Raw genomic sequence first — 27,021 nt, 5'->3', positions numbered from 1 at the left:
CTGAAACAAACACAAGAGCTGTCAAATAGCAAAAAAGAACAGCCTGAGCCAAAACCAGCCTGCAGAATCTGTGGTGTGGAAAAATAACCAAGCACTGGGTGGAATAGTTGGTTATCTCTTTCTTTGGCTTGGCTTCGCGGACGAAGATTTATGGAGGGGGTAAATGTCCATGTCAGCTGCAGGCTCATTTGTGGCTGACAAGTCCGATGCGGGACAGGCAGACACGGTTGCAGCGGAAAATTGGTTGGTTGGAGTTGGTTTTTCCTCCTTTGCCTTGTCAGTGAGGTGGGCTCTGCAGTCTTCTTCAAAGGAGGTTGCTGCCCGCCAAACTGTGAGGCACCAAGATGCACGGTTTGAGGCGATATCAGCCTACTGGCGGTGGTCAATGTGGCAGGCACCAAGAGATTTCTTTAGGCAGTCCTTAGTGTTATCTACACTATAACCAACCCAGGTCTCAGAGATGAGCCAGAACAATTACCATCCCACAGGATTAAGACTATTTCAAAGACCCAGCTCCACTTCAATTTGGATCAGCCAACATATTCTCAACTAATGGTGAAATTGTTTTTTTTTGGAACTGTGTTTTAGAACTAAAATCCTGCAACCACAAGGTTTGCAGACTCTGGGGAGCATCCTGGGTTGAGAAGCATTTGACCCTATAGGATGGCTGACCAGTGAGGGACTCAGCAGCCGAGGAATCCACACAGGCTCCATGGAGATTGGTTCATGGGAACCAAGAATCAGGGATGGAATTTGAAAGGATGCTCAGGCCATGGACTTAAATGGCCCGTCATTGAAGGCTTCCTGATTAAGGTTTGTACCAGAAACTCCAGTTACAGATGGATCAAATAAGAGGACGTCTTTTGGTTCTTTCATGCTCTCAAGTCAACAGTAATGGCAACAATAAAGCAATTTTGTGTAATATATGATGTATGTACTATGGCACGACAATAAAGGAATCTTGAAATGGAAGTCGTAACAGGCCTTTAAAGGTGGAGAATGGGTTCAGAGCCTAAAGAACACAGGAGGTGGGCTAGCAGTGACTCAAGACAAAAAACACATGCAGGCAACCAGTCAAGCAACTGTGTCAGTGGTTTGGATCTGCACTGAAGGAGCCCTGGAGATGAATCCATGGACACTCAGTAACTGAGGATTCCTTTCCTTGGCCAGGCAATTTTGTGCTGATGGTGAATATTTGCCTGCCTTACAATGGACTAAAGGAAATTTCATGCAATATTGTTTTTTGAAATTAAAAGATCTTGAACACCTCATCTTCCTTCTAGGTACCCTTCAAGCAACTGCAGTTTCTGTAATCCACCCTCCCCCATCTCCTTTACTCTCATTTTCTCTTCCTTTTTCTATCTGATCCAAAAATCAGATTTAAGAAAAAAAATCATATCCAATGAACACCTTTTATTTCTAGCGTCCACCCCATCTGTGTTCTGATGCCTTCCTGTACTTTGTTTATTCCTTGAAGGGCTCATGCCCAAAAAGCTGGTTATCTATCTTTATGGGCACAGTATGGCTGAATTACTCCAGCATTTGTTTTACAATCAGTGTTAGGAGAATTTAGTGTTTATGAACACTTCAATCATCCAAGCATAAAAAATCCCACCCTCACTATATTAAAGCAAAAAAAAATCAGATCAAATCCTTGAAAACATCACATGTGCAGACATGAAAAGAAATCAGTTGTTTTTACTGTGGCTGCCATCAAGTTACAAATCAGGCTAGTTTCAAGTTTTATTTTAAAAAATTACAATATTTAGCAACACTACATTATGTACAAAACTAAACCATTAATGCCATATTACAAGCTTTTTGTACTTTTAGCTCTCCTGACCTCTTCTATCAAGCCCTTTAAATACTGGATTTCTTTAGTCAATGAATCCGCTTTCTCCCGCAAAGTTTTATTTTTCTCTTCCAGTAAACTATACTCTGCAGCTATGGCGCCTTGCTCTGCCCTCTTCTTTTGTCTGTATCGTGTCGCTGCACTCTTGTTTTGTTCCATCTTCTTCAATTTCTTCTGCATGTTCTTTGGCTCCACAGAATTACAATTTACCTTTGATGAACTCCCTTCAGTTTCCACACTAGGACGATCATATGGTTTTGACCTTGCGGGGCTGAAGTCATTGAGAAAGGACTTGGTTTCAGGTGATCTCTCTGACACACTTCTATCTAAAGACTCAACAGGGGAATGAGGAGGACTAGAACCAAGTCCACTGTCAGAATCTAATATTGGCCCTTCATCTATTTTCTCACAGGGATCCTGCAGAGCAGACAATTGGAGCAAAGCAAAATCTGGCTTTTCCTCAACAACTGAAATGTCAATCAACTTTTCATCGGTAAAGAATATGGATTCTGGGACAACTGTGGGGGTACCAGGAGCCAGTTGGTCTAACCCTTTAGATGAACTTAACTCTAGACTCAGGCCAAAATCAACTCCCTCTTTGGCTGGCAAGGGATCAAAAGGGAGCTCTACCAAAAGGTCACAGGAACTGCCCAAAGCTGCCAGTAGATCATCTGGAGTGAGACAACCATTTTCATCTTCATTCAGTGTGTCAAAGAGATCCACCTTTTCTACCATCCAGTCCAAGCCGGTGAATGCATCCTCTGGAGAGAAAAACAGCCCAGTCAAGTGAGTAAATATTACCTTCAAAAAAAATTACACCAACAGTCAATTGAATTTATTCTAGACAAGATAAAAAGCTATTCAGATTAAGCATTCTCATATATAACTACTAGGTACTTAATTTGCCATCAAAACATTGTAATGAATGGCGATTTATGATAGGGGGCACCAATACACTGTCTAAAGACAAGAATTCCAATGCCACCTGTTTAAATTTAAACGTTCACCAGCCATACATACAATCTATTAATTCCATTCATGTTTACATGATTAACTTACCCACATTACTTGTGTCCATAGGATCAATACATGGGCACTGGGAGGACACTTCACTTTCCTCATTACCACCAAACTGGTGAGATCTGAGGCAAGGCTTCACCGGCCCGGCCTCCAGGCCTGTATGCAGGAGACATGGGTCCTCGTCAGCCATCAGAAATGGCGAATCGAGGTAGGACATATAGTCCTCCATCAGAGAAGAGATTGGAGAATCTGATAAAACCGACATCTTTCTGTACTTTGAGATATTCTTCGAGTGAAAACACAGTCTTCAAGTCGAGTGTTTCTATGCTGTCGACAACAGCAAAGCTGAGGAAACCATTGTGGAACCTGAGGAAAACGAAATCTGCTCAATGCATCCAAGCCTCACTTCAGGATTCAGAAAAATAAACATTCCATTTGTATTTAAATGTGCAAAGATTTTTTTTCAGCAAGCAGTTTCTGAGTCCAAGTAGCAAATTCTCTAACAGTCTAAACAGGAATCGAGGTTGGCAGCTGCAGTTCAATTACACACAGCACCCTGAACGACAAAGAATCCCTAAAAACAGACCACTCTGGTTCTGGTTTCTGTCATCACCCCCCCCCCCCCCCCCCACCACATTGGTGTCCAGTCCCATCTATTTCCTATTATCACTAAAAACACCATCTGTTGGCGACCTTGGACTCGTGTCTTTATTCTGACACCTTCCTGTTCTCTGCTTATTCCTTGAGGGGCTCAGTTCTGCAGCAGCACCACCGTAGTGCAGTCCCATTCACAATCGGCATGCCCCTTCAATCAACCACGCGATACCAGCTCCGCCAGTGTTTCTGCGTGGAAAGCGAACCCGGATTTGGGCGGGGGAGGAGGTGACGGAAGTGCAGGGGTTCGCGGCATCCAGTCCCCCAAGCACGTGGTCACCACGCGCGGAGAGGACCCGAATGCGGCACGTCCCGCCCAGGGGGAGCGCGGGCGCTGCCACGTTGCAGCCGGCGGGATGGCCGCCATCTTGACTGGCTCCAGACACCCGGGGGCGGGGGCTAGAGAGAACCCACCGGATTTCGCCTCACCCCATGAAACGGCGCCGTTCCTCATCCGCCCCCCTCCCTCCCTCCCCGGGAATCGGCTCCAAGCGCCGGCTGCGTCGCTCACGAATCACTCCCCTCCCCCCACCCCCCCCCCCCCCGTCGTGGGAAAGAAGCGGGCACCCCAGCCCGCCGTGTTCGACGAGCCACTTTCCAGCACCTAAAGATGAAACTTACGCCATGTTGAAGCCTGCACTTTTGCCCAGTGCTGCGCACTGCCGCGTGTTGCCGCTGCTCCCGCTTTATTGAGCCGCCATGCCGAGCGAGAGGCGGACCCGTCAAAACAAGACCAGTGACTACACTTCAGCACGTCCAGTGGGTGAATGGATCGAGCGCTCCGCGCGCCGCCTTAAGTAGTGCGGACCGCTTCGCACCTCCGCGTCACCGCCTATTCCGCCAGCTGACATCATCAGAATATAGTCCCACGTCCAAACTGCCACCAGGCGCCAGCCACTCCTTTCTTTAACTCTTCCGTTATTTAGCGTCTTTTGGAACATCCTGGGGCGTAAGGGATGCTCCTTCATTTTATTTATTTTTTAACGCGATTTGGACGCTTGGCGCGGCCGAAAAGGCGGTTGGTCCTGTGGGGCATCACGCGCTCAACCGTTTTTCAAGCCGGCCGATGATTGGTCAGCCGGGATGGTTGACGTGGGAGGCTGCAGGTGATTGGCGGAAACAAGATGATGGGCGGGCGTCGAGACGGCTGGGTGCTGGTCGGTGAGGCAGGAATCTGCTTCAGGGATGGTGCTCAGTGAACCTTCATGGCAAGTATGGCGTTTACTAGGGAAGTAGATCAATTCTTGACCATTTTAGAGCAGTGTCAACAGGACCCACTGCATAAGATTTGCTGACATCAGCCCTCTCCTTGTTGTCCAGCCCTCAGCAACACAAAGGTTTGCTTCCTGAGACAAAATTGGGGATTGTGATAAACTTCAAAGATAATTTCAGATTTGCTATATCATGTAGGAAGTTGGAGGAACATTAAATTAAATTAATGTTGAGTTTTAGCAAATTTGGCGCTCTTTTGCTGTTTGTACTCAGCATCTGATGCCTCTCTTGTCAGTATCCAACAACAGTAGGCCAGTGGTGATGGATTCCAGTTGCCCTGCTTTTCCTTGGACGTAATGTCCTGGTGGAACCTTTCACCATGTTTGTCACTGAGGGCACCGAGGGAAGAAGTCCGAGAGCGAATGCAGGAAATTAATTTTCAATGACACCTTGCACTTCATGCTTGAAGTAGACTTAAAATATGGCAGGAAATCACAAAAATAAGTTGTATGTAAAAAAAAAAATGGCAGTGATAGGAAAATCTGACAAGGAAATTGTAATTCCAGCAAATGTTGGCCCTGCAATATCCTTGAGCTGTCAATAAATTTTTTTTAAAAAGGTAAAGGTTCAATTTTTGTCATATAATACTTAATCACAAACATGGATTTACATTGTTCTTCATAAACCCAAGTTTCTCTTCCTGAAAAAGACATGGTTTTTATATGCTTCCTTTCAAAATGCCGGAGACACACTACTGACCATTACCAAATAAAATAAAAGGAGAGATTTGGATTTGTCTATCTTTCACTTCCCCATTAGGACTTCTCAAACCATTTGTATCCACTGTTACTTTTGAAGTGTAGTTCTTGTTGCAGAGAATGTGCCAGCCATTTTGTACAGTACACACCCTGCAAACAGTGTGAAAATGTTCCAATGATCTGCATTTGGAATATTGCCTGACAGTGAAGCCAGGGAGTGTTCAACTGTTCCTCTTTGAAGTAGTACTGTGGAATCTGTAGAGTAGCAGATTGGTACCATCACGTCCATTCTGCTCATTGATTACGTACGAATACTCTTTACCACCATTTGCATTTTTTCTCATTCAGGTGACTCCGAAAGTAGAGCACGTAACATTTTGGATTTGTATCAGAGGCAGGAATGCTGCCAATTGTACAACTAACATCTGCTATGTCTTTAGAGATGTAAAATCTGCTTTTAAAGTTAGAACATGAAAACATTACTTAATTTCTGCTGACTATCATACAGTAGGTCCAAAAATCTGGATGCCAGAAAACCAGACCACCCGAGAATCTGGGCTTTTTGAAACCCTCACACTTTTTAAATATAGCGTGCTTTTGTGCGCGTATGAGCGTGTGTAAGCACCACAGATACACAGCGGCAACAAGTGTTGACTTTATTTAAAAGTACTCGTTTTGAGAAATGAAGCATGCTGTATTTGCTAATGAATAATCTTATCAAAATTTACCTGTTCATCTCTTTATTCCTCCTTAGATTTGAATTTTAAAAGTACTGCCTGAGAATTTGTAAAATCTGGACCAACCCAAACCTTGAGCAGTCCAGATTTTCAGACTTCCACTGTCAAAGAATATTGAATACTTTTTTCGATCACATCCATAAAGAAAAGGAAAACTTTATGGCGAGTTTGCATTGGAACAGAAATTATAGCATTGAAACCCTCTCTCCCTGGACCCTAATCCTGTTAATTCGCCATTTCATTTCCAGCATTCCAGTAGTTTTAGTTTCTCCATCCCAAAACTAAAAATCTATGCAAATTTCTAGCTAATAGCAGCCAGGTTATCTGATCATGGATTCTGTGAAATTTAATCTTCAACAGCAAGGTATCCATGGAGACAAGTGTGTCATACTGCACAACGAGGCATTTTGTTTGACGAACTTTCCTGAATGCCACGTTCACAGAAATGCATGATTAAGTTCAATTTTGGAAACTATACATTTACCTTTTAAAGGCAGCAAATTCAACTACTTTTTGTACCTGATCCTATTCACATTTTGGTCTTTCAGGTGGTGTGTAAATTAATCATGTTCTTGGCCCCAGCAATTTTGTCATTGGGGGATTTCACCACATTCTAACACACTGGCTCTCAACCTTATTGTTTTCCACTCACATACCACCTTAAGTTATTTTTTTTACTAACCACAGAGCAACTAGGATGTATACTGAATATTTCCTATCCTTATTCGACAAGTTTAGAGAGTTTTTATGAGCTCTGCATTATCTTTAAAGTGTGGCATTAAACCTGAGACATTAAAGATTCCTATCACCATTTGAAAGTTTCCTGATCAATATTATCTCTGACTCAAGTCACTAAAACAGATCACAATGTTGCTTGTGATTTACATATATTGCTGAATTTCCTGCTTGCCACAATAACAAATGCTTCAACAGTACTTGATATTCTGAAACTTTTTGAACAATTATCTTTTTATTCTTTTTCTGGTGACAAAATGTAATTTTTTTCCCCCCTCTCAAATCACTTTTCAGTCATTACAGAGGTAGAGATTCATATTAGATGTGATGCTCCAAAAATAAAATCACACTGTATCAACTGACTGTTTTTGGAGTTTTGCCCATGATTTGCTGTTACATGCTGGAATTCTTAGACGATGTTACAAATGCGGTTGATAGAGAGAAGCAAATGGATGTGGTTTACCTGGAATGACAGAAGGTGATCTGGAAGAATGGGGTGTGCCAGAGTTTGCTGATGACGCTAAATTGAATGGAAAAGCAAATTGTGCAGAGGTTACAGAGAGGTTTAGTTCCTGGACAAGGGTCTGGCAGATGGAGTACAATGTTGGTAAGTGTGCTTCTGGGAGGACCTGGGGAACATTCAGAAAAGAATTACAAAGGTGGATTTTCCACAGGATCCAGAATTGTATCTTCTGGATAACTTGAGTTTTAAACTGTCCAGATACCAAATTCAGTTTGTGAAGGTTGTCTTGGCAGTAGCTAGAAGTGTATAGCGGTCACATAGGGAAGTCTGACTCCCAACTAAATATTGCAAGATGGAATACGGAAATGCAGAGTTGTATTCCCCTGGAGAAAATTATGTACAATTTAAGGAGGAAATATGGTACATTTCCAGTACCTTATCTGCAGCACATTGATATGCAGATGTAATTATACTCCTTTCAGAGAAAGTGAATTCAACTATCATGCCAATAGAGGAATGCTTGAGATCAGTGAAGTGAAGTGGATCGTGTATTTTGTTCCTTAATCTTTTATTTTAGGTTTATTTGGGTTCTTCTTAAGTTCCCTTAAAGGTTTTTGAATTTAACAATATTTATTTGGTTCTTGGTATTTGTTTAATTTATATAATCGTTTCTTTTTTGTATTAGGGTATGGGGAGAGGGGTGGGGGAAAAATAGACTCTGTATGATATACGCTATTGTTGGGGAAAGAATTTATTGTTTATATGGATTTATACCAGTGTTTGAAAATCAAAAATAAAATATTCCCAAAAAATGTTGGTAAATATAAGGTTATCCACTTTGGAAGGAAAAATGGAAGATCAGATTATTATTTAAAAGGAAAACAATTACAGTGTGCTGCCGTGCAGAAGGACTTGGGAGTCCTTGCGCAAGAATTGCAATAGGTTGGTGCAGCTGGCTACCAATGGGGCTATATATACTGCAACTGTACAAGATACTGGTGAGACCACATCTGCAGTACTGAGTGTAGTTTAGGTCTCCTTACTTGAGGAAGGATGTACTGGTGCAGAGGAGGTTCACTAGGTTGATTTCAGAGATGAGGGGGTTAGCCTTTGAGAGATTGAGTTGTATGGGAATTTTGAAAAACGAGTGGCGATGCAGGAGGAGGAGAGTGAGAGTGTCAGGATCACCTGTGTGGCCGTGAGCCAATGAGAAGGTCAGAGGTAGGTGGTGTTTGGGGAGTTGAAGAGTGCGATATTGTGTCTAGTGAATAATAAAAGAAAGTTGACCGTGGTGGCTGAAATAAATAAGTGAGTGTATTCTTTATTTGTTTGTAAGCTGTGGTAAATCAGTGCTATAGGGGAGACTAGAATTAGGGGATATATAGTCAGGATGGTAGATTTAGGACAGAGAAGAAAAGGAACTGCTTTTCACAGTGGGTGGTAAATCTATAAATTCACTGCCCATTGAAGCATAAAGGCTACCTCAGTAAACATATTAAGACAAGGTTAGATAGATTTTTACATAGAAAGGGAATTACAGTTCTAATCACATCAAGTTCGCTGACCACACTGGTGGGGCTCATAAGCAAGAATGATGAGTCATCTTACAGAGATGAGGTGCAAACACCAACTGACTGATGCAGAGACAACAACTGACACCGTCGAGGTAGTCAAGAGCACCATATTCCTTGGTGTGCCCCTGTCAGAGAATCTCTCCTGGTCCCACAACACCAGATCCATTGTCAAGAAGCCCCAACAATGCCTTTACTTCCTGCAGAGGTTGAGGAAAGTCCAGCTTCCACCCTCCACCCTCACTCTATTCTACAGGGGATGCATTGAGAGCATCCTATGAAACTGCATCACTGCCTGGTTCAGGAACTGCACCATCTCTGTAGCGGATAGTAAAGACCCTGAGAGGATTATTGAGGTTTCTCGACCTACCATGATAGACATTTATAATAGCCGCTGTTTGCAGAAAGCTATAAACATTCCTGCAATCCGGGAAGAGGCTCGGCCTCTCATGATCAGATTGCGAAAGTTTTTTCTCCCAAGCTGTGAGGCTTCTGAATTCCGGGAACACAAGGCTAGCATATGTGACATGATATTTATAAGGGATATTAATAAAAAAGTTCCTGATGCAATTTAGCCATGTAAATAACCAGCTCCATGGTCCGGAGAAACGCTATTTCGTTTTCACTGTACACTGAAATGGTTGTGGTAGGAACAACAAATAAATGCAACTTGACTTGAAGGGATATGGGGAAAAGGCAAGCAAATAGAGATTAACCTATTGTCAAATTAGCCATGATCTCATTGAATGGTGGAGCAGACCTGACGGGCTGGATGGCCGACTCCTGCTCCTATTTCTTATGTTCTTACGTATTATGGAATTAACAATAGTTAATCATGGATGTAGTTGTCAGGTGACGTGTCTCAGGTTGTATTCTTTAATCCACCCTCCTGTTAATGTTCCTTCAGCTCTGTGGTTCCCAAATCCATGTTGCAGAGAAACCTGAAAGGTCCCAAATAACTGTTATGAACAAATATTTTGCTGCATAGCAACAATAATTAATATAAAGTCAAATATCCCTCAGGCTCTCCTTTATGATTTAATTATCAAACTAGTTCAATATATTACAAACTCCTGTTTTAGTAAAATGGGGTTATCTCTATAAGGAATAGTATTGAAAGGAAGGAATGAATGGTCTCAGTTAACATTTAACATTTCCCACAGACCAGCAATATTTGATACATTGGAAGAACTGAGGAAAGGCTTGTCTCACTCTGTTCCAGAATTCGATACAGTGTCGCGGGCCGAGTGACTGTGCGGTTAGATGGGCCAAATCGCCAGCACTTGACTCCTGAGGAGAAGCCTATGGTTGACACCACATGTTCCCTGGGGCAACTCTCCACTTCCGGTGGCACAGGGAGTGACGCCGTGACACGCTGATGTCACTTCCGGAAGCCGCCACGTCCATTACAAGAAGCGAGTGTTCACTTGCGCGCAGCGCGAGGAATTCAAATAATAAAGTCAGTTACTGGTTCACCCTCGCACCATGTGGACGTCTCTTTATTCCATAGCGGTGCCATAGCAGACGCTATAGTGGTGACCCCGACGGTCCAACGTTTTTTGGAACCCAACTTGAACACGAAGGGATGGAGGATACTGCTACCACTACAGTCGCAACGGCTGCACCCAACGCGGTGGGCGTGTATTTATTGCCCAGATATTGGCTGCAACTGACTGAGTCACAGTTCCACATCTAAGGCATTGTCTCTGAAGACACCAAGTTCTGGTATGTTGTCAGCACCTTAGACGCCACCACTGCAGCCAAAGAAAGCTCCTTCGTGGAGAATCCTCCCATGGAGTGTAAGTACGAGCAATTCAAGCATTGCCTCCTCGATTCCCTGGAACTCAGCTGGCATGAGAATGCCGTTCTCACCCTAAATATGCAGGGCCTGGGCAATAGGAACCCCTCCTAGCTCATGTACAAAATAGTGGCCCTAGCAGATGGACACACAGACTGCTTCCTCTTCGAGGCCCTGTTCCTTTCCAAGCTGCCAGTTCACGTTTCCTTGGCAGTTTCTAATATGGATTTCAGTGCCTCACACCTGGTAGCCAAAAAGGCAGACAGACTTTTCCATACCCCACTACAGAGCTTCATCCACATGCAGCCCATCTATGCCATCGGCATCTCAACAACTCTGCGGGGCGCAGCAGTAGCCGCGGCTCATCCACAGGGAGATGGGCACACAGACAAACAGAATGAATACTGTTTCTATCACTGCAGATGGGGCCGAAACACCCGGTGGTGCAACGCCCTGTGTTCCAACCCCACCGCCAAACCAAATACCAAAGTGGCCTCAGCGGTTGGTGCTCATAAAGGCCTACTCTACCTCAGGGACCAAAGAGGGACTTCCTAGTTGACTCGGCATAGAGATAAGCCTCGTTCCACCAACATATTTCTGGTCTAAACACAACCCCAAGAGCCTCCCAATGCAAGCAGCCAAAGGTTCCTTCATTTTGAGCTATAGCACCCGCCAGGTCACAATCCATGCAGCAGACATGGTTTTCCAGTGGAAGTAGGTTAGCAGAAACTGGACGTTAATGTTAAGGCCATCCGGTTGGAGAGTGCCCAGTCGGAAAAGGGCACTCTCCAACCAATGTCTTTACCACTGTGTTTGCAGACTTTCATGCTTTACATCAGTTACCTCTTCCTTGTTTTGCTGTTGAGTATGATCATGGATGAACTGCCCCAGGTCCTTGACATATCTTATTTTTTAGATCTTAGACATGAATTCTTCAATGTTTTATTTAAAATAATCTGTCACCCCTTTAAAAACTCTCTGTAATCTGAACTCCACATCTTTTGGGGTAGAAAATTCCAAAGAATGAGCACCCTTGGCAAAAGATATTTCTATATACCTGTACCTCAGTTTCAAATAACCAGCTGCTTATCTTATAACTATGTTCCCTCATTCAGGACTCTCCCAATGTGGAAACAGCTTGATAGGTACCTTGTAATGCAACCTTAGGATTGTATACAAACTCCAAGGAATACAAATCCATCTTTGGTCATAATAGGACAATCCTCTTCTCTCAGGAATTAGCCTAGTGGATTACCTGCAACAAACTTTCTTAATGAAAGCTATCAAAATAGGGCACAGTACTCCAAGTGTGGCTTCACTAATAAATACCCTGTACAATTGTAACAATAATTAGCTATTTCTCAACTTCAACCCCTTTTGAACAAAGGCCTTTGGTCTTCCCAACTACTTTCTGAACCTGCCTGCTAACATTTTGTAATTTATTCACAAGAACATCTAGAGCTCTCTGTACACCACCATTTCCAATTTCCTTCCATATATAACCATAGAACCGTTTACAGCACGGCCCTTCAAGTCCGTACCGGTTCACTTGAACAACTCCACCAGCTCCTCTGCAAACTCCTGAGGAAGTAGAGGCTTTCTTCATGATGTCATTGGTGTGTTGCCTGGCATTCCACTTAGTAATAATTCTATATTTGTTTTTCTTACTGTATTTCCTCTCACTTTTCAGTGTCAAGAGATTCCTTTGTTGTCAAAAACTGCCTTCTGCCTCCATAAGGCAAAGACTTGACATTAGTTTTTGTCCAGCACCCCTTACAGTAAGAGAGAAAGAGAAGCAAAAGGGAGTTCCTTCAGAGTCACTGAGTGTCCATGGATTCGCCTCTAGTGCTCCTGCAGTCTCTACAACCGCACAGACTCCTGGTTGATCCATTTGCAACCTGAGATCCAGATCCAACCCTCTAGCTCGATCAGAAAGTCTTCAGCACCCAAGGCACTTTGGGATCCATCCTTACCCTTAGCACTCCTATACCTGGTTCATTTTTTCAGGTTTTTGCCCACTTAATCTAGAGTGCCCTCCATCATGTTTGGGACAAAGAGTCTTTTTTTCCTTTATTTGCCCTTGTGCTCCACAGTTTTAAATTTGTAATCAAACAATTCACATGTAATTAAAATGCACATTTCAGGTTTTATTCAAGATTATTTGTACACATTTTGATTTTTACCGTGTAGCAATTACAGCACTTTTTATACATAGTATTGATATGGCAATGGCCACATTCTGCAGAAGACTTCATGAAAAGAACTACAGACCTAGGCTACACTGCAAGATGCAAACCACTAAACAGCAACAGAAAGGTTGGCCAGATTATAGTTTGACAAGAGTACAATTCAGTTCTGTATTTAAAAGAGCCTGCAGAATTCTGGAAAAGGGTCTTGTTGTCAGATGAAATTCTCTAAAATGTCAATTTTTTGGGCCAATATGTCATGTCTTCTTAATCTTCTTCTCTCTCTCTTGCAATTTTTCTCTTAACTCATTCACCTCCATTTCCACACCTATCACTCTGTCTTCCACTTCATCACTTTGCTTTCTCATTTCTGCCATAGCATTCTCCATTCTTTGTATTTTTACATCTGTCCCTTGCATTTTTTTTTAATAGTACTGAACTCAGCCATTATTGTTTCCATTAGAATCTTTATTTGACTGTCAAAGTATTCCTTGTCTACCATCTGTGTCTGTTTTTTTACCTTGTATGCCTTTATCTTCCTCTTGATCTTCTTTCTCTTGCTCCATTTCTTGGCTCCATGTTGATCCTGCTTCTATCGGTGTCTTCTCCGCGGCTTCTCTCATTATAGAGTCAGTGTCTGGCTGTCAGTGTCCATTCCCTTCGGCGTCCTCTTCGGTATGCGACTCCTCGTGCATGCTCACTGGCATTTCTTTTTCAGACTCTGCAAGCCAATGTGCAAGACCGTCCCAGGGACGTCGCCCCCCCCCCCCCCCCTCCGAGCTGCCCACTTACAGGCATCACAGCTCGAGCCATCCTCTTTGGGAGAGCTCCCTGTTCACGGACTCCAGTATGTCTTTCCTCTTTTTTTTCCCGGCGATTTCTTCACCTCTTCTTTGCTTGCCACGGTAGTCTTTTCCTTCTTTAGAGCCATCCTCCGGTTCTTATACATTTTTATCTTGCAACTTTTTTTATGTTTTACTTCTTGGACTTTTTTCTTCCAATTTCCTCTGTGGAAATCTGATTTTCCCTCACCAGCCACTACTCCATTACTTGACCACCTCAAATGTGAATTGTTTGATTACAAATTTAAAACTGTGGAGCACAGGGGAAAATAAAGGAAAAAAGTGTTTTTGTCCCAAATATTATGGAGGCCCTGTATATCCTGTAAGAGAGCCCAAATATTCTGATCACGACATGTCATCCGACCTTTTTTAGCGTCATCAATTAATTTGAATATTCTGTCCCTTTCTCCAGGTCAATGCCATAAATTATGAGCAATTGAGAGCCAACAACTCATCCTCAGGTTATTCTACTAATTACATCTAGCCTTAAAAACACTATTTTATTCCAATTTTCTGCGAGCTCTACAGGCTGGTACAATCGGGACATTTAAAAGACTCTTAGACAGGCACATAGATGAAAGAAAAATATAGGGTTACAGGTGTAAGGTAGGGAAGATAGAGATTGTTGAGTCGGTTTATATGGATCAGCACAACATCAGAGGGCCAAAGGGCCTGTACTGTGCTGTAGTGTTCCATGTCCAAATCCTCTTCCCCCAATATAATATGCCAACTTTATGTGTGGAACTTTGTCAAATGCCTTCTGGAAATTGAAATATGCTGCATTTGAAATACCTGTATTTTTGAAATATACCAGTGTAGAAGTTCTCCTCCATTGATACTCTGGTTGATGCATCCAAGAGGAATTCTAGCAAAGAGACAGGAGCAACTCAAAAAAAGGAGAAAATGACAGAGGTGGAGAGGAGGGCATTCGTGAGCTGAAGGCAAGACAATGGGCAATGACAATGCCAAAGAGCTGGATGAGTGCAATGGTCTCAGAGGGCTGGAACAATTTTGAGGGACTTGCAGGAGATGAAGCTGTGGAAACATTTGTAAGTAAGAAAGTCATCAGACCATTGTAGTCTAGAAGGCAAGGGAATGTTGAAGTGCAGTCACAGAGTCAGGACAGACAGCTGAGTCACAGATTAATTATTTCCACCCAATTTGACTTCTGGCGGTTGGTTGCTTGCAGAGTTTTGATCTGTGATCATTGCTGATAACGCATTTTAAATTGGCGAAGTCATGTTTTGCAAGTTACCATCTTGCACCACGCCTCAGCAAATAGCAATAAAACCAATCAACAGTGGCGTCAGGGTGACATCGAACTGGAGGGGATGAGATTATCAGGGAAGCTTAAACTGTGCAATGAGAAATAGTTAATTGACAAGGGCAGCACGGCTAGTGTAGATAAAAGCTCACACTTGACTGGAGGGAAAACTGACGCTTTTATTAGCTTACAACACAGGTAGGGTTCATATCTGTTTGGCTGCAGCAAGTAAGAATTTCAGTGCATCTGTACTTTTTCCGATACAGATCCAATCGCTCTAAGGACGATGCCATTGTCACTGCCTTCCATCTAGCCCTCACCCACCTGGAAAATAAGGACTCGTATGTTCGAATGCTGTTTATTGACTTCAGTTCGGCATTCAACACAATCATACCTCAGTACCTGATAAGGAAGTTGAGCCTGCTGGGTCTAAACACCTCCCTCTGTGTGGTGCGCTGTCGGTCAGAAGGAAACACACAAAACCAACAGGCTTTATTCGACGTAAAACTCCACAGAGCCAGCTGTGAGTAGCACTGCTGTGAGCTCTGAGAGTGACTTTGAAGGTCCGGTTCAGGCTTATATCCCGAAGGGTGATTGACACCTGACCGGGTGGGGCTTGGTCCATTCAGGTTGGCTAATTGACAGCTGGCCAGGTGTTCTCTTGCCCCATGCTCTTCTGCATGTACAGAGGTTTCCCCCTGCAGTAGGCCAGTGGTGTATCACCACACTCTGCAATTGGATTGTTGACTTCCTGTCGGGGCGATCTCAAGCAGTCCAAATTGGTCAGTAACAGCACTTCCGAGACTATCACACTGAGCGGGGTGGGGCGGTGTGGGGGGGGGGGGGGCGGGCTACTGCTGTTCATTCTGCTGACCCATGACTGTGTAGCTAAACACATCTTGAAACAAATCATCAAATTTGCTGATGACAGAACCGTGGAGGGTCTTATTGGTAAGAATGAGGAGTTAGCATACAGAGATGAGGTGCAGAGCCAACAATCTGGATCTGAACATTAATCAAACAAAAAAGACGGTTGTCGACTTCAGGAGGACCACACTCACTGACCATTGATGGCTCGACTGTTAAGGTCGTAAAGAGTATCCTTGGAGTGCACTTGGGAGAGAATCTCACCTCCATAGCCAAGAAAGCCCAGCAGCACCTCTACTTCATCTAAAGGCTGAGGAAAGTTCAACTCCCACCCTCCATCCTCACTACATTCTACAGAAGATGTATTGAGAGCATCCTGTGCAACTGTATCACTGCCTGCTTTGGAAGCTGTACCACCTTGGACCACAAGGCCATGCAGAGGATAGTGAAGTCAGCGAAAAAGATCATTGGGGGCTCTCTTCCTACCATGAAGGACGTCTACAACACTCGATGCAGGCGAAAGGCAATAAAAATTGTGAAGGACTCCACACGCCCCTCATGTAAACTGTTCTCCCTTCTGCCATCTGGTAGGAGGTACCGCAACACTCAGGTCCTTGTGTCCAGATTGGGCAACAGTTTTTTTTCCCCAAGCCATCAGGCTCCTGAATTCCCATACCAGGGACTTTTACAATATATGTCTTAATATTTTAAACATATTTATGTAAATTTGCTCTGTGGTCCTGGAGAAACGCTATTTTGTTTTTACTGTGCAAGCATGGTTTGAATGATAAATAAAGGTGAATTGACTTGACTTGTATTTATGTATATGCAATAAGCTGACATTGACCATTGTCAGGCAGTGTTTGTGAAACTAGAAACAGTTGATATTTCATATCGAAGACCTTTCATTAGAAGTTTGATTTGAAACTGTCCTCCTCCTTGGATTTTTATAGCATCTTGTGCTTTTTATTTCAGATTACCAGCATGCAGTGATTTTTAAAAAAAAATTAATCTGGTTGATTGGTGCTTCAAAGAAGAATCTATCCATGTCTTCTGAGATTTCCCAACAGTACAGGTAAACACAGTCCCCTTCCTTCTGTAAAGACTTGCTTTCCTGTTCTAGACTCGTTTCTTTCACGTTACCTGTTTCTGCTTCTGCATTGCAGAAGGAACATCACACATGCATTGCTTGACGGCCAATGTAGAGGCCCAGTGCCTCTAGGAATAGACACATACCATGTGGAGGAAAGCGCACACTTCAAATTCCCTTTTGTTTGCTATTCTGTTGGAACGTGCTGTTTGAGCTCAGCAGTTGATGTTACAATCGTCCATCTCTGCGATTGTGCCATGAGGTTAGTTGAGGAAAGTGTTGTGCGAAAGTTGTGGAAAACTAGGCAGGTGCCAGCAAATAGCACGTTGATATCTGCACAGCAAACCTATTGCAGAACCTCCTAAGAAGTTCCAGGCCATAATGCTTATACCTGGATTAGGATCATTGATAAAATGTTTTAACATGAATATTTCAATTGTTATACAACTGGAAAATTGAATGCTTTTAAGACAAAGATGAATTTTATCATGAGGAACCAGCAGGTACTTTGAGATGCTTTGGCTTATTGCTTGAGGCAAAAGTATCTATGTTTCTTTTAACTTAAAAATGTGGAATGACAGAGAGTAACTTAGTTGGCAACAACTTGTGCTATAAAATATTCCCCAGGCCACTTGAGAGTCTGCCTGTGACCTTGTAAGGAAATGGAAGTGGTATTCTGGGGAAAAAAAAGTGATCTAACAGCATGAGAGGCCTAACCACGTCAACTAAGTGGTTCCTGCGATCGTACATTCTTTTTAGTAGTTAATTTGAACTGTCCAAACACTACACTGTACTCAGAGTTAAATTTTAAGGTTAGAAGATACCTGACATATCAAATATACTGAGAATAATTTAAACTCACCCCAGAATGGGAGGAGCAGGTGGGGAGCAGCTGTAAATGGGTTGGGACTGATTGACCAATCATTTTCAGGCACAGGCCAGTCATTAAAATACTGAAGAAGATAGTGAAGTCTCTATTTTAACTAAGGTTTTATCTTCTGCGTGTTTCCAATTTTCAGAATGACGAAAATCAAGAAAGACGATGTAAAGGATCACAGGTAAGGCCAGGTAAATGCACAAATGAGCTGGAGAAACTCAGCAGGTCTCAGTGCTCATAAGACAAAGATATTCAACCTATACTTTGGGCCTGAGCCCCCCCACCCCCCTCCCACTTGTCACTTTCACTCTCTCTAGCTCTCCACCCTTTGTCACACTCTCTTTCCCTACCTCCCTGTCTCTATGTTATCTTTTCTCAAGCTCTACATTCAAGGTTACCCCCTTCCCTCAAACATTTCTCAGCTTTTCTCTCCTGTCCTCTATCCGTGTCACTCTATGGCCTCTTGGCTGTCGGCCTGTGCTTTTCTGGGGGATTCTCTTTTGCTTCTCTTTCTCTGTCTATATGGGCAATCTCTGATCTGCCTTATGGTAGGCTTATGCTAATTTCATGTAATATTACATTTTCTGTTTTATTACTTGACAATGAAAGAATGTTGAATCTTGGATGCAGTCATTTATGGAACCTCCATTGCCCTCTGGAGTAGAAAATCCCAATTATTCACCACCCTTTGGGTGAGGACCTTTCCATGCGGCCTCCCCTTTATTATGAGCCTGTAACACCTTGAATTAGACTCTTCAGCAAGGAAAGATCATTTTTATGTCACAATAAGATTACAATGTTTCCCATGGTATGGGGAGGAGAGTCTTGGGCAAGGTGTCGATTTAAAACAGAGAAGTGGAAAAAATTCTTTAATCAGAGGGTTGTGAGACTGTGGAACTTGTTGCCACAGGCAGCTGTAGAATCGATGTCGTTGGGTGTATTTAAAGCAGAGATGGACAGTTACTTGATTAGTCAGGATATCAAGGGTTATGGGGAGAAGGCCAGGGAGTGGGGCTGAGTGGGAGGATGGATCAGCTCATGATAGAATGGCGAAGCAGACTTGATGGGCCAACTTCTGCTCCTATATCTTGTGACTTTGTACTCCTCTGTAAAACTGAAGCCCAGCCTACTCAATTTCTCTTCATAGGAAAAACTTTGCCCTCTAAATCATTCATACCACATTCAGTTCCTAAGCTGGCTGAATTAACATGCCAGGAATTCATTGCAATGTTCTATTCCAAGCACTTCCTTGTATATTCTAGGAAATACAGTAGGCAACAACTGTGGTTCCACATAAGCTAAGCTCCCCCCACTAAGCTAAATCTTTAGAAGAGCTAGGACCTTTACAACCTATTTATTCATAAAGCTTTAACCATCAAACCTTCCCATGCTAAAGTGAACCGCTCATGGTTTTGGTAAGTAACGTAGCTTGGTGCCTATTCTGTGGAGGGTTTGGAGTGATTTTCTCTTGAAAGGTACTCAATCAATAGATAGCACACTGGACAATGAAGATTTTGCTTCCTGAACATTGGGGGCTGCTGATCAGAAAATTCACCTTAAAGGTTTTCCTATTATGTACCATTAGATCTAACCCATTTTTGTGATTTCCTGTCATATTTTAAGTCTATCTCAAGCAGACAAAACCATGAAGCGCAACATTTCATTGAAAATTCATTTTCTGCATTCGCACTTGGACGTCTTCCTGGCTGATCCTGGTGCCGTCAGTGACAAGAGGTTTCACCGGGACAATGCGGCCATGGAAAAGCATTATCAGGGCCACTGGAATCCATCAATGCCGGCCGACTATTGTTGGACACCGATACGAGAGGCATCAGATACTGAGTACAAATGAAAATCGGTAGCAAAACATTTTTAGGTCAGTTGAACAAATGCAATGTGTCGGCGTCATTTTGCGATTAAACAGGCTAAATTCAATAAAAGTTAATTTAATGTTTCTCCAACTGCTGACATGATACAGCAAATCAGAAATTATCTTTGTGTCCAGCTTGAAATTGTCCATTATAATCCCCGATTTTGATTTTCAGGAAGTAAACCTTTTGGGGGAAAAAAAAATGTTCTCTAAACTGCCTTTCTGCTAATGTTCTTTGAATGATAGTTTGCTTGGAGCACCTTAGGGAGTTATTTTTAAGTTCACCTTTGAAGTGTGCAGTGAGCTGGCTGCAATGATGTGACACCAAGCCAAGACAAGCAGGTGTGTCTTCACTTGAATTATGATCTCAGTCCAGCTGCCATTCTATAATTACAGTCCTCCTCCCACCCTACCCACCTCGCACCAGCAGTTGATGAAAATTTAGCCAGAGTTCCTGTTTCTTACACCCAGGATGAGCAGATCCGGGAGTCTGCAGACTGACCTTTGTGAAGGGGTGCTGAAGCATTTGACCCAAACTTTTACCTGGGCTGATAGACAGAGCTGCCTCCAGCAAGGAATGGTCTAACTGCCTGTCCTTTACATTCAGTTGAATTAACATTGCTGAATCCCCCATGATCATAGAATATTACAGCACAGTACAGGCCCTTCAGTCCATGATGTTGTGCTGACCTATGTTAACTCTATCAGCTACATAAATTCTGTGGTGACATAAGCAGCTCAGAGACTGGTTTATCCTACAACTTGCTTCCAAATTCAACAAGCTTTCCCACTAGGCTGAGATAATGGCAGTTCTAAAGAAACATTGTTGTTTTAAAACATTGCCTCTTATCCCTCATTACTGCAGAGTGACCTGCTATCCAGTGCGTTCTGTTTTTACATCAGATTTCTAGAATTCACGGGCAGCACAGTTAAAGCACCGACGATCTGGGTTTGTATGCCCACCTCGTGTCTGCATGGGTTTTCCCCGGGTGCACCGGTTTCCTCTCACTCTCCAAAATATATGGGGTTGTAGGTTAATTTGGGTGTAATTGGGCGGCATGGATTTAAACGGCCAGAATTAGCTTCCATAGTGCTGTTAATAAAAAAATATATATAGTTTGCTTATTGTATGGAATACTGCAATGCTCTTTGAACAGAGGAGTTCAGAGGTGAATGAATGAAAGGAGTGCTTATTTCCTCTATGGCCTTTATACAAGGGTTTTATTCCTTCCCTCAGTGGGAATACAACAAATATATTTTACAGAGAAGCAGTTGACAAAGAAACCAGGTGAACTGGCTGAGGATTAGGTTGAAGGCTGCAATTATTATTGAAATCCATCATAGATCTGTAATTCTGATCAGAACCTTGAAAATAGGAGCAGGATTCAGCCAAATGGCCTGTTGAGGCTGCTCTGCCATTCAATAAGATAATGACTGATTTAGCCATGGACTCAGGTCCACTTAGCCTCCTTTTCTACATAACCCTTAATTCCCCTATTATTTAAAAATCTATGTGTGTCCTAAATACATTTCATAAAAGCCTCAACTGCTTCCTTGGGCAGAGAATTCCTCCTCATAGTCTTAAAATCTACTCCCCTGAATCTCGAGGCACAGTGTCCCCTAGTTCTATGGAAACAACCTCCCTGTTGTCACCTGATCTGTTCCTTTCATAATTTTGTATGCTGGAACTGACCAAAGGTGCAAAAGGAAAATGATTTTTTTAAAAATCTTTCCTGCTCCGGGGTATGTGGGGATGAGGCACAGTAAATTCAAACAGGCTTTTACCTCTGAGGTTACGCAAGTCAAAAACTAGAGGATATATAGAGCGAAAGAGGAAATGCTTAAAAGGAACATTTAGGGGGAACTTCCTCATTGCAGAGAATGTGGAACTCACTGCCAGCTGATGGGATGAATGCAGCCTCCATTTTGACATTTAAGAAAAATTTGGATAGGTACATGAATAGGAGGAGTATGGTCTGTGTGCAGGTCAGTAATATTTTGGCACAGACTAGATGGGCCAAAGGGCCTGTTCCTGTGCTGTAGCATTCTATGGTCCTGTGGTTCTCAGGGAGCCTGGATGTTTACGCTCCCTCTGCAACATCAGTTGGGAAAGAAATTAGTTTCAGTCCGAGGATACATTCAGTTGCATGGTATCCGCATATGGTTTCTGTTTATCTGCTAATGTTTGGGGCACCTGCAACTTCTGGTTTTGTAGCACCAGGTGTTATGCAAGAAGTTCCAAGAAGCAGCAGCGCAGGTTGGGATGGCGGGGTGGTGAAACTGAGGGTGTAAGCTGACAAAATGAGAGCTGATAGGTATTTTAATTACATTATTACCAATGATAACTAGTAGTAATTAAACATACTTATAACAAGTACGTTTCCATCAAGACACAGTATATGGTAATTTATTCATAATTTGTAGCTTAACAACCATCCCGATACCTTCCCATTAATCTCCCCCTTGTCATCTTCCCATATGGCAGAAAGTGCCATACTTGCACCCATACTTCCTCCCTCACCACCATTTTGGCCCCAAACAGTCCTTTCAAGTGAAGCAACACTTCACTTGTGAATATGCAGGGGTTATTTCTACATCCAGTGCTCCCATTGTGGCCTCCTCTACACCGGAAAGCCTGAACACAGACTGGGAGAATTGCTTCACTGAGCACCTTTGCTCTATCTGCATCAGTGACAGGGATCTTCCAGTGGCTAATCATTTCAACTCTGTGTCCCACTCGTACTGTCAAACCAAGACTACCCGCAACTAATTTTCTGCCTCAGCATTGTTCAACCAGGTGGCATTAACATCGACCTCCAGTTTCTGCTAGCCTATGCCCCATTCCTCCTCCCCTCTAATCTATCTCCTTTTCTCTAGCTCTCCAGCCCCTTCACTCCTGTTCCCTCAGCCCCCTGTTTGATGTTATGTCCTCCCTCCCTTATCCACCTATTACCTTCTGCCTGTGGGACTGCGCTTCTCCCCTGTTCCTCTCCCCCACCATTTTGTTCAGGCAACTGCCCACCTATTGTCTATACTTTGGTGAAGGGCTCAAGCCCAAAATGTTGGATATGTATCTCCATCTTTGCTACATGAAATATACTGTTTGACCTGCTGAGTTTCTCCAGCATTGTTTTTACTTCAATCACGGTGTCTGCACATCTTCATGTTTTACTTCTGATACCTCCTTTCCTACCTATTGCTAGTGGGAGTAACAATCCACCTGAACACAAGACAGCATCTTATCATGCCTCATTGACCTTAACTCTTGTTGGATCCCTATTAACCCCACCACCCCTGAGTGTAAAAGCCCCATTGCATTCCTTATTGCCTTTGTTTCTCCTTTGGATTCTGGTTGTGTGTGAAGGTGTCAGCTCGAAGCTGGGAGCCCAGGTCAGAGCTGTCAATACCATCAGGGCTACCCCAAACCAAACCAAGAGACTTCTGACAGGCAGTGTGCCCAGTGTGTGGAGAGTGCCTCAGGGATATAAACTCTGCTCAGCACCAACATTACTGAAACTTCTTCTTTGGCTTGGCTTTGCGGACGAAGATTTATGGAGGGGGTAAGAAACTACAATCTCAATAAAAGCTTAAATACATAGAATTAAAAAAAATACAGGTAATTCTAAATGAAGAGGCCATATAGGTGTCTCCCATATTAAGGAGGAATTCTATTCCTAGCAAACAGGCCTATTGCAATTTTCTGTAAGCTACATCATCTGCACATCAAGAAATACGATTTGTAAATTTTTATTTATTTATTTACAGTAAAACCCCTGGTACCCAGCAGCCATGGAGTTTGGTAGATGCCGGATAAGGGAATTTTTCGGTTGCTTGAGTCTTGCTCTTACAATGCCTAACAAATACACCAGCATTAAGAATAAAGAGTTTAAAAGACAAAAATACTATACTGTACTTAGACTGAATGAACTTCACTTGTATGAATATTTAAACCTGAAAGCATTTTACTTTATTTTCGGCCGCATTCTTTGAAAACATTTAACCGTCGCTGCATCTGCAGGTTCCTCCCCCTCCAATGGAGCCCCCTGAAAGACAAACAATAACATTCTAGATAATTAACCCCCCCTTCAAATTTACAGATAAAGCCTTACTAATAAAATTAATAATATACTAATAAAGATAAAAACTTTTACTAAGCAGGGATAAGAGAGCCACCTCAACGGGAAGCGGCATCAGCCAGCTCTTTATCCTGGACAGCGCCATTGCTGTTTCACACAACTTTATTCAAACAACTGCTACAAGCAAAGCAAAACCGAGGCACTCCGCTGGCTGAATATTTGGTCCCATCTTCACCAAAGGTTTGTGTGTTAGTTCAGAGAACATTTATTTTTACAATTTTAAAGTTACATTTTTGTTTTATATGTATTATTTATTTTCCTTTTTTTTGTCGGTTGCTTGAATTCCAGATACCAGCAGTTTTACTGTATTTTCTTTTATACCCCACACAAATTCTGTGAGAACAAACTTATACTGTACCTGAATTCTGGGCTAGTAATTTATGGATTCGTTAAGGGTGAATTTACATAACCCAACCGGGTTAACTTTGGAAGTCACTTATTGGCAGGGAATTCTCTGCAGCAAGAAGTTGGGGGACACAAATGTCACATGAAAAACCCAGAAAAGTTGGTATTTTTATGAAATTCCATGTAATTTAGAGGCTGGAATAAAGGCTGCACAGAGGAAATATCTTAGCTCAGAAAATCAGGAAGTGAATCAGTTTGAAGCTAAAAAAAAGTGCATGGGGCAGGAAACACTGATAGGAATTGTCTATAGATCTCCAAACAATGACAGTAATGCAGGCCATTGTAATAATGAGCTGTTAGAGGACAATATAGTGATCATAAAGTTAAATCTGCAAACCAAATGAACTGTAATAGTGTGGAAGATGTACTCTCTGAGAGTAGAGAGAGAGATTTTTTAGATTAGCGTGTTGAGGAACCCACAAGACAACAGGTTATTTTAAGTCTAGCGTTGTGCAATGTGGAAGTTAATTCAGTGGTTAAGAGGCCCTTTGGGGAACAGCTAGATGTTGAAATATGTTAGAATTTTATCTTAAGATTGAGAGTGTTTTTGTTCAGTCTGAGATAGAGAGGGCAGATAACTGGAGCAACATACAAAATGCTGGAGGAACTCAGCAGGTCAGGCAGCATCAATGGGAGGCAATAAAAAGCAAAAGAACAAAACAGATGTTGGCTTTTATTGCAAGAGGATTTGAGTAGAAAGGTGGAGTCACCTTGCACCTGTTACAGGACAATGTTGAGAATACATGTGGATTATCACATACACTTCTTACTGAGACAAGGATATATTTGCAATGGGGCACGTACAGTGAAAGTTCTCCAAGTTGATTGCTCTGATGGTGGCTTTGTCACACGAGGAGGAATTGGCAAAACCCTCCACAACCATCGGGAACATCTACGGGGAACGCTGCCGTCGGAGAGCAGCAGTGATCATCAAGGATCCACACCCCCCAGCACACACTCTGTTCTCACTGCTGCCATCAGGAAAGAGGTATCAGTGCCACAAGACTTGCACCCCCAGGTTCAGGAACAGCTGCTACCCTTCCGCCATCAGACTCAATGACAAACTCAATCAGGGACTCATTTTTCCACTTTATTTTTTTTCCTCTCTGTATTGCTCTCAGTTTGTTTAGTTATTTTATTTGTTTACATGTTCACGCTGTGTATTTTTTTACACTACAAATTAGTTATAATGCTGCTTGTCCACAGGAAAAAGAATCTCAGGGTTGTATGTGATGTCATGTATATACTCTTGACAATAAATTTAAAATCTAAATCTAGATATTAATGTACCTGTGTATGGGGCCAGTGCAGGAAAGTGGCATTGAAGAAAAAGGCCAGCCTTGATCATATTAAATGGTGAAATGGACATGAATGGCTAAATCACCCCACTATGTTACTATTTCTTACATCATTAGGATTCTTGCAATCTAATTTTAGGTTATGTCCTTGTTCTACATGCCACCAACAATGAACTTTTCCTAATCTGTTGACCCAAAACCTTTAACCTTCATTTAATGCTACACGTTGCCAAGGCTGGTTTATGCATAAGAATTTGATGCTCCTATAGCAGCAGTCTTATTTTTACCATCCTTTTAAAAGTTTCCATTCTTGTAGATCAATGGAGCCACATACAAATGTAGATTCTTCACGCTCTTCTAGGTTTCCATCGCCACCTGTTGGACTACGGTGTCAACACACTTGTTAGAAAAGGTGGCATATCTAGGGAAATTAGCACCAATGGTAAGCACTGAAATTGCGCCCCCCCCAAAAAAAAAACTTACTTCAATCCTTAACCCTGCAACTATCCTTACTGCCACCACACCATCCAGGTAGTAATTTTTCAACATGTGGAGCACAGGGGCAAATAAAGGAAAAAAGTGTCTTTGTCTCATTATGGAGGGCACTGTAGATTCCAAATTCAAAATGTGATGGTTATCAACCCACCCCTGGATACTGCAAGACCTGCTGTGTTCCTCTTGAAAATGACTAAAAGGAGGAGGGTAGCACAATGAGCACAGCACTGTTACAGTGCCAGCGATCATGTTAGAATCACACACTCTCTCTATGGAGTTTGAACATTCCCCTGTGTCTGTGTGGGTTTCCACCCACTGTTCAAGAACATACTGTGGGTGGTATGGGCTCATGGGCCAAAAGGGCCATGCTTTATGTCTAAATTTTAAAAACATAAATACTGCTGTTTTGGCTCCATGCACTCCTTCTCCTCCCACCCAGAGTATAATCCAAACATCAAATTTATTTTGAAATTACAGCATAGCAAAGAATATTAAAGAATGTTTAAAAATACCAAGTATATTCAATTACATAATGTCTTTCTCAAATTCAGAATGTCCAAAGGCTCTTTACAGCCATTGAAAATTATTTCAATGTGTAGTCATTGTTGTAACAAGACTTCAGAGAAAGCAAATAGCTATCTAAAACTTTAAAAACATTAAATACTCAGTTTGTACAGATATGACAATCATATTTAATTAAATAAGCACTGCACAACAGTTTTAAATAAATATTTATTCTTCATATATCTACTAGTGTACTTGAGTTAACTTGAACAGAAAGTTTGAGGATTTCAATGTTTCAAATCCGAAGCAAGGAATTTTGAAAGATGACTGACTGTAACATTTATCAATTGAATCCATCTCTCAAGCAAAACAAATTTGTTTCAAATA

The 27,021-nt window shown here is 42.4% G+C and overlaps 2 protein-coding genes across 12 annotated transcripts in view; one reads left to right on the top strand and one right to left on the bottom strand.

Moving 5' to 3' along the window:
* Positions 1–1,730: 1,730 nt before the first annotated feature.
* Positions 1,731–4,309, bottom strand: LOC138748130 (cyclic AMP-dependent transcription factor ATF-4-like). Its single transcript, XM_069907836.1, has 3 exons — positions 4,148–4,309; positions 2,912–3,238; positions 1,731–2,613 (listed from the first exon to the last, which is right to left on the bottom strand). Exons 2-3 carry the CDS (start codon positions 3,135–3,137, stop codon positions 1,811–1,813), a joined length of 1,029 nt encoding a protein of 342 aa, XP_069763937.1. The 5' UTR covers positions 3,138–3,238; positions 4,148–4,309; the 3' UTR covers positions 1,731–1,810.
* LOC138748131 (uncharacterized) overlaps positions 4,152–27,021 on the top strand; it is a 31,123-nt gene continuing 8,253 nt past the window's right edge. The window contains exons 1-6 of one of the 11 annotated variants that reach the window (XM_069907842.1): positions 4,417–4,738; positions 16,935–17,034; positions 17,126–17,311; positions 18,069–18,107; positions 19,550–19,802; positions 23,562–23,696. In XM_069907842.1, coding sequence (XP_069763943.1) covers positions 4,732–4,738; positions 16,935–17,034; positions 17,126–17,311; positions 18,069–18,107; positions 19,550–19,778 — 561 coding nt within the window. In that variant the 5' untranslated portion in view covers positions 4,417–4,731 and the 3' untranslated portion in view covers positions 19,779–19,802; positions 23,562–23,696. The other 10 variants (XM_069907838.1, XM_069907837.1, XM_069907841.1 and 7 more) reach the window with 10 other exon arrangements.

This window comes from Narcine bancroftii, chromosome 13 (assembly GCF_036971445.1).
Source record: "Narcine bancroftii isolate sNarBan1 chromosome 13, sNarBan1.hap1, whole genome shotgun sequence".
Classification (NCBI taxonomy): Eukaryota; Metazoa; Chordata; class Chondrichthyes; order Torpediniformes; family Narcinidae; genus Narcine; species Narcine bancroftii.
This window is presented reverse-complemented; position numbering and strand designations above follow the sequence as displayed.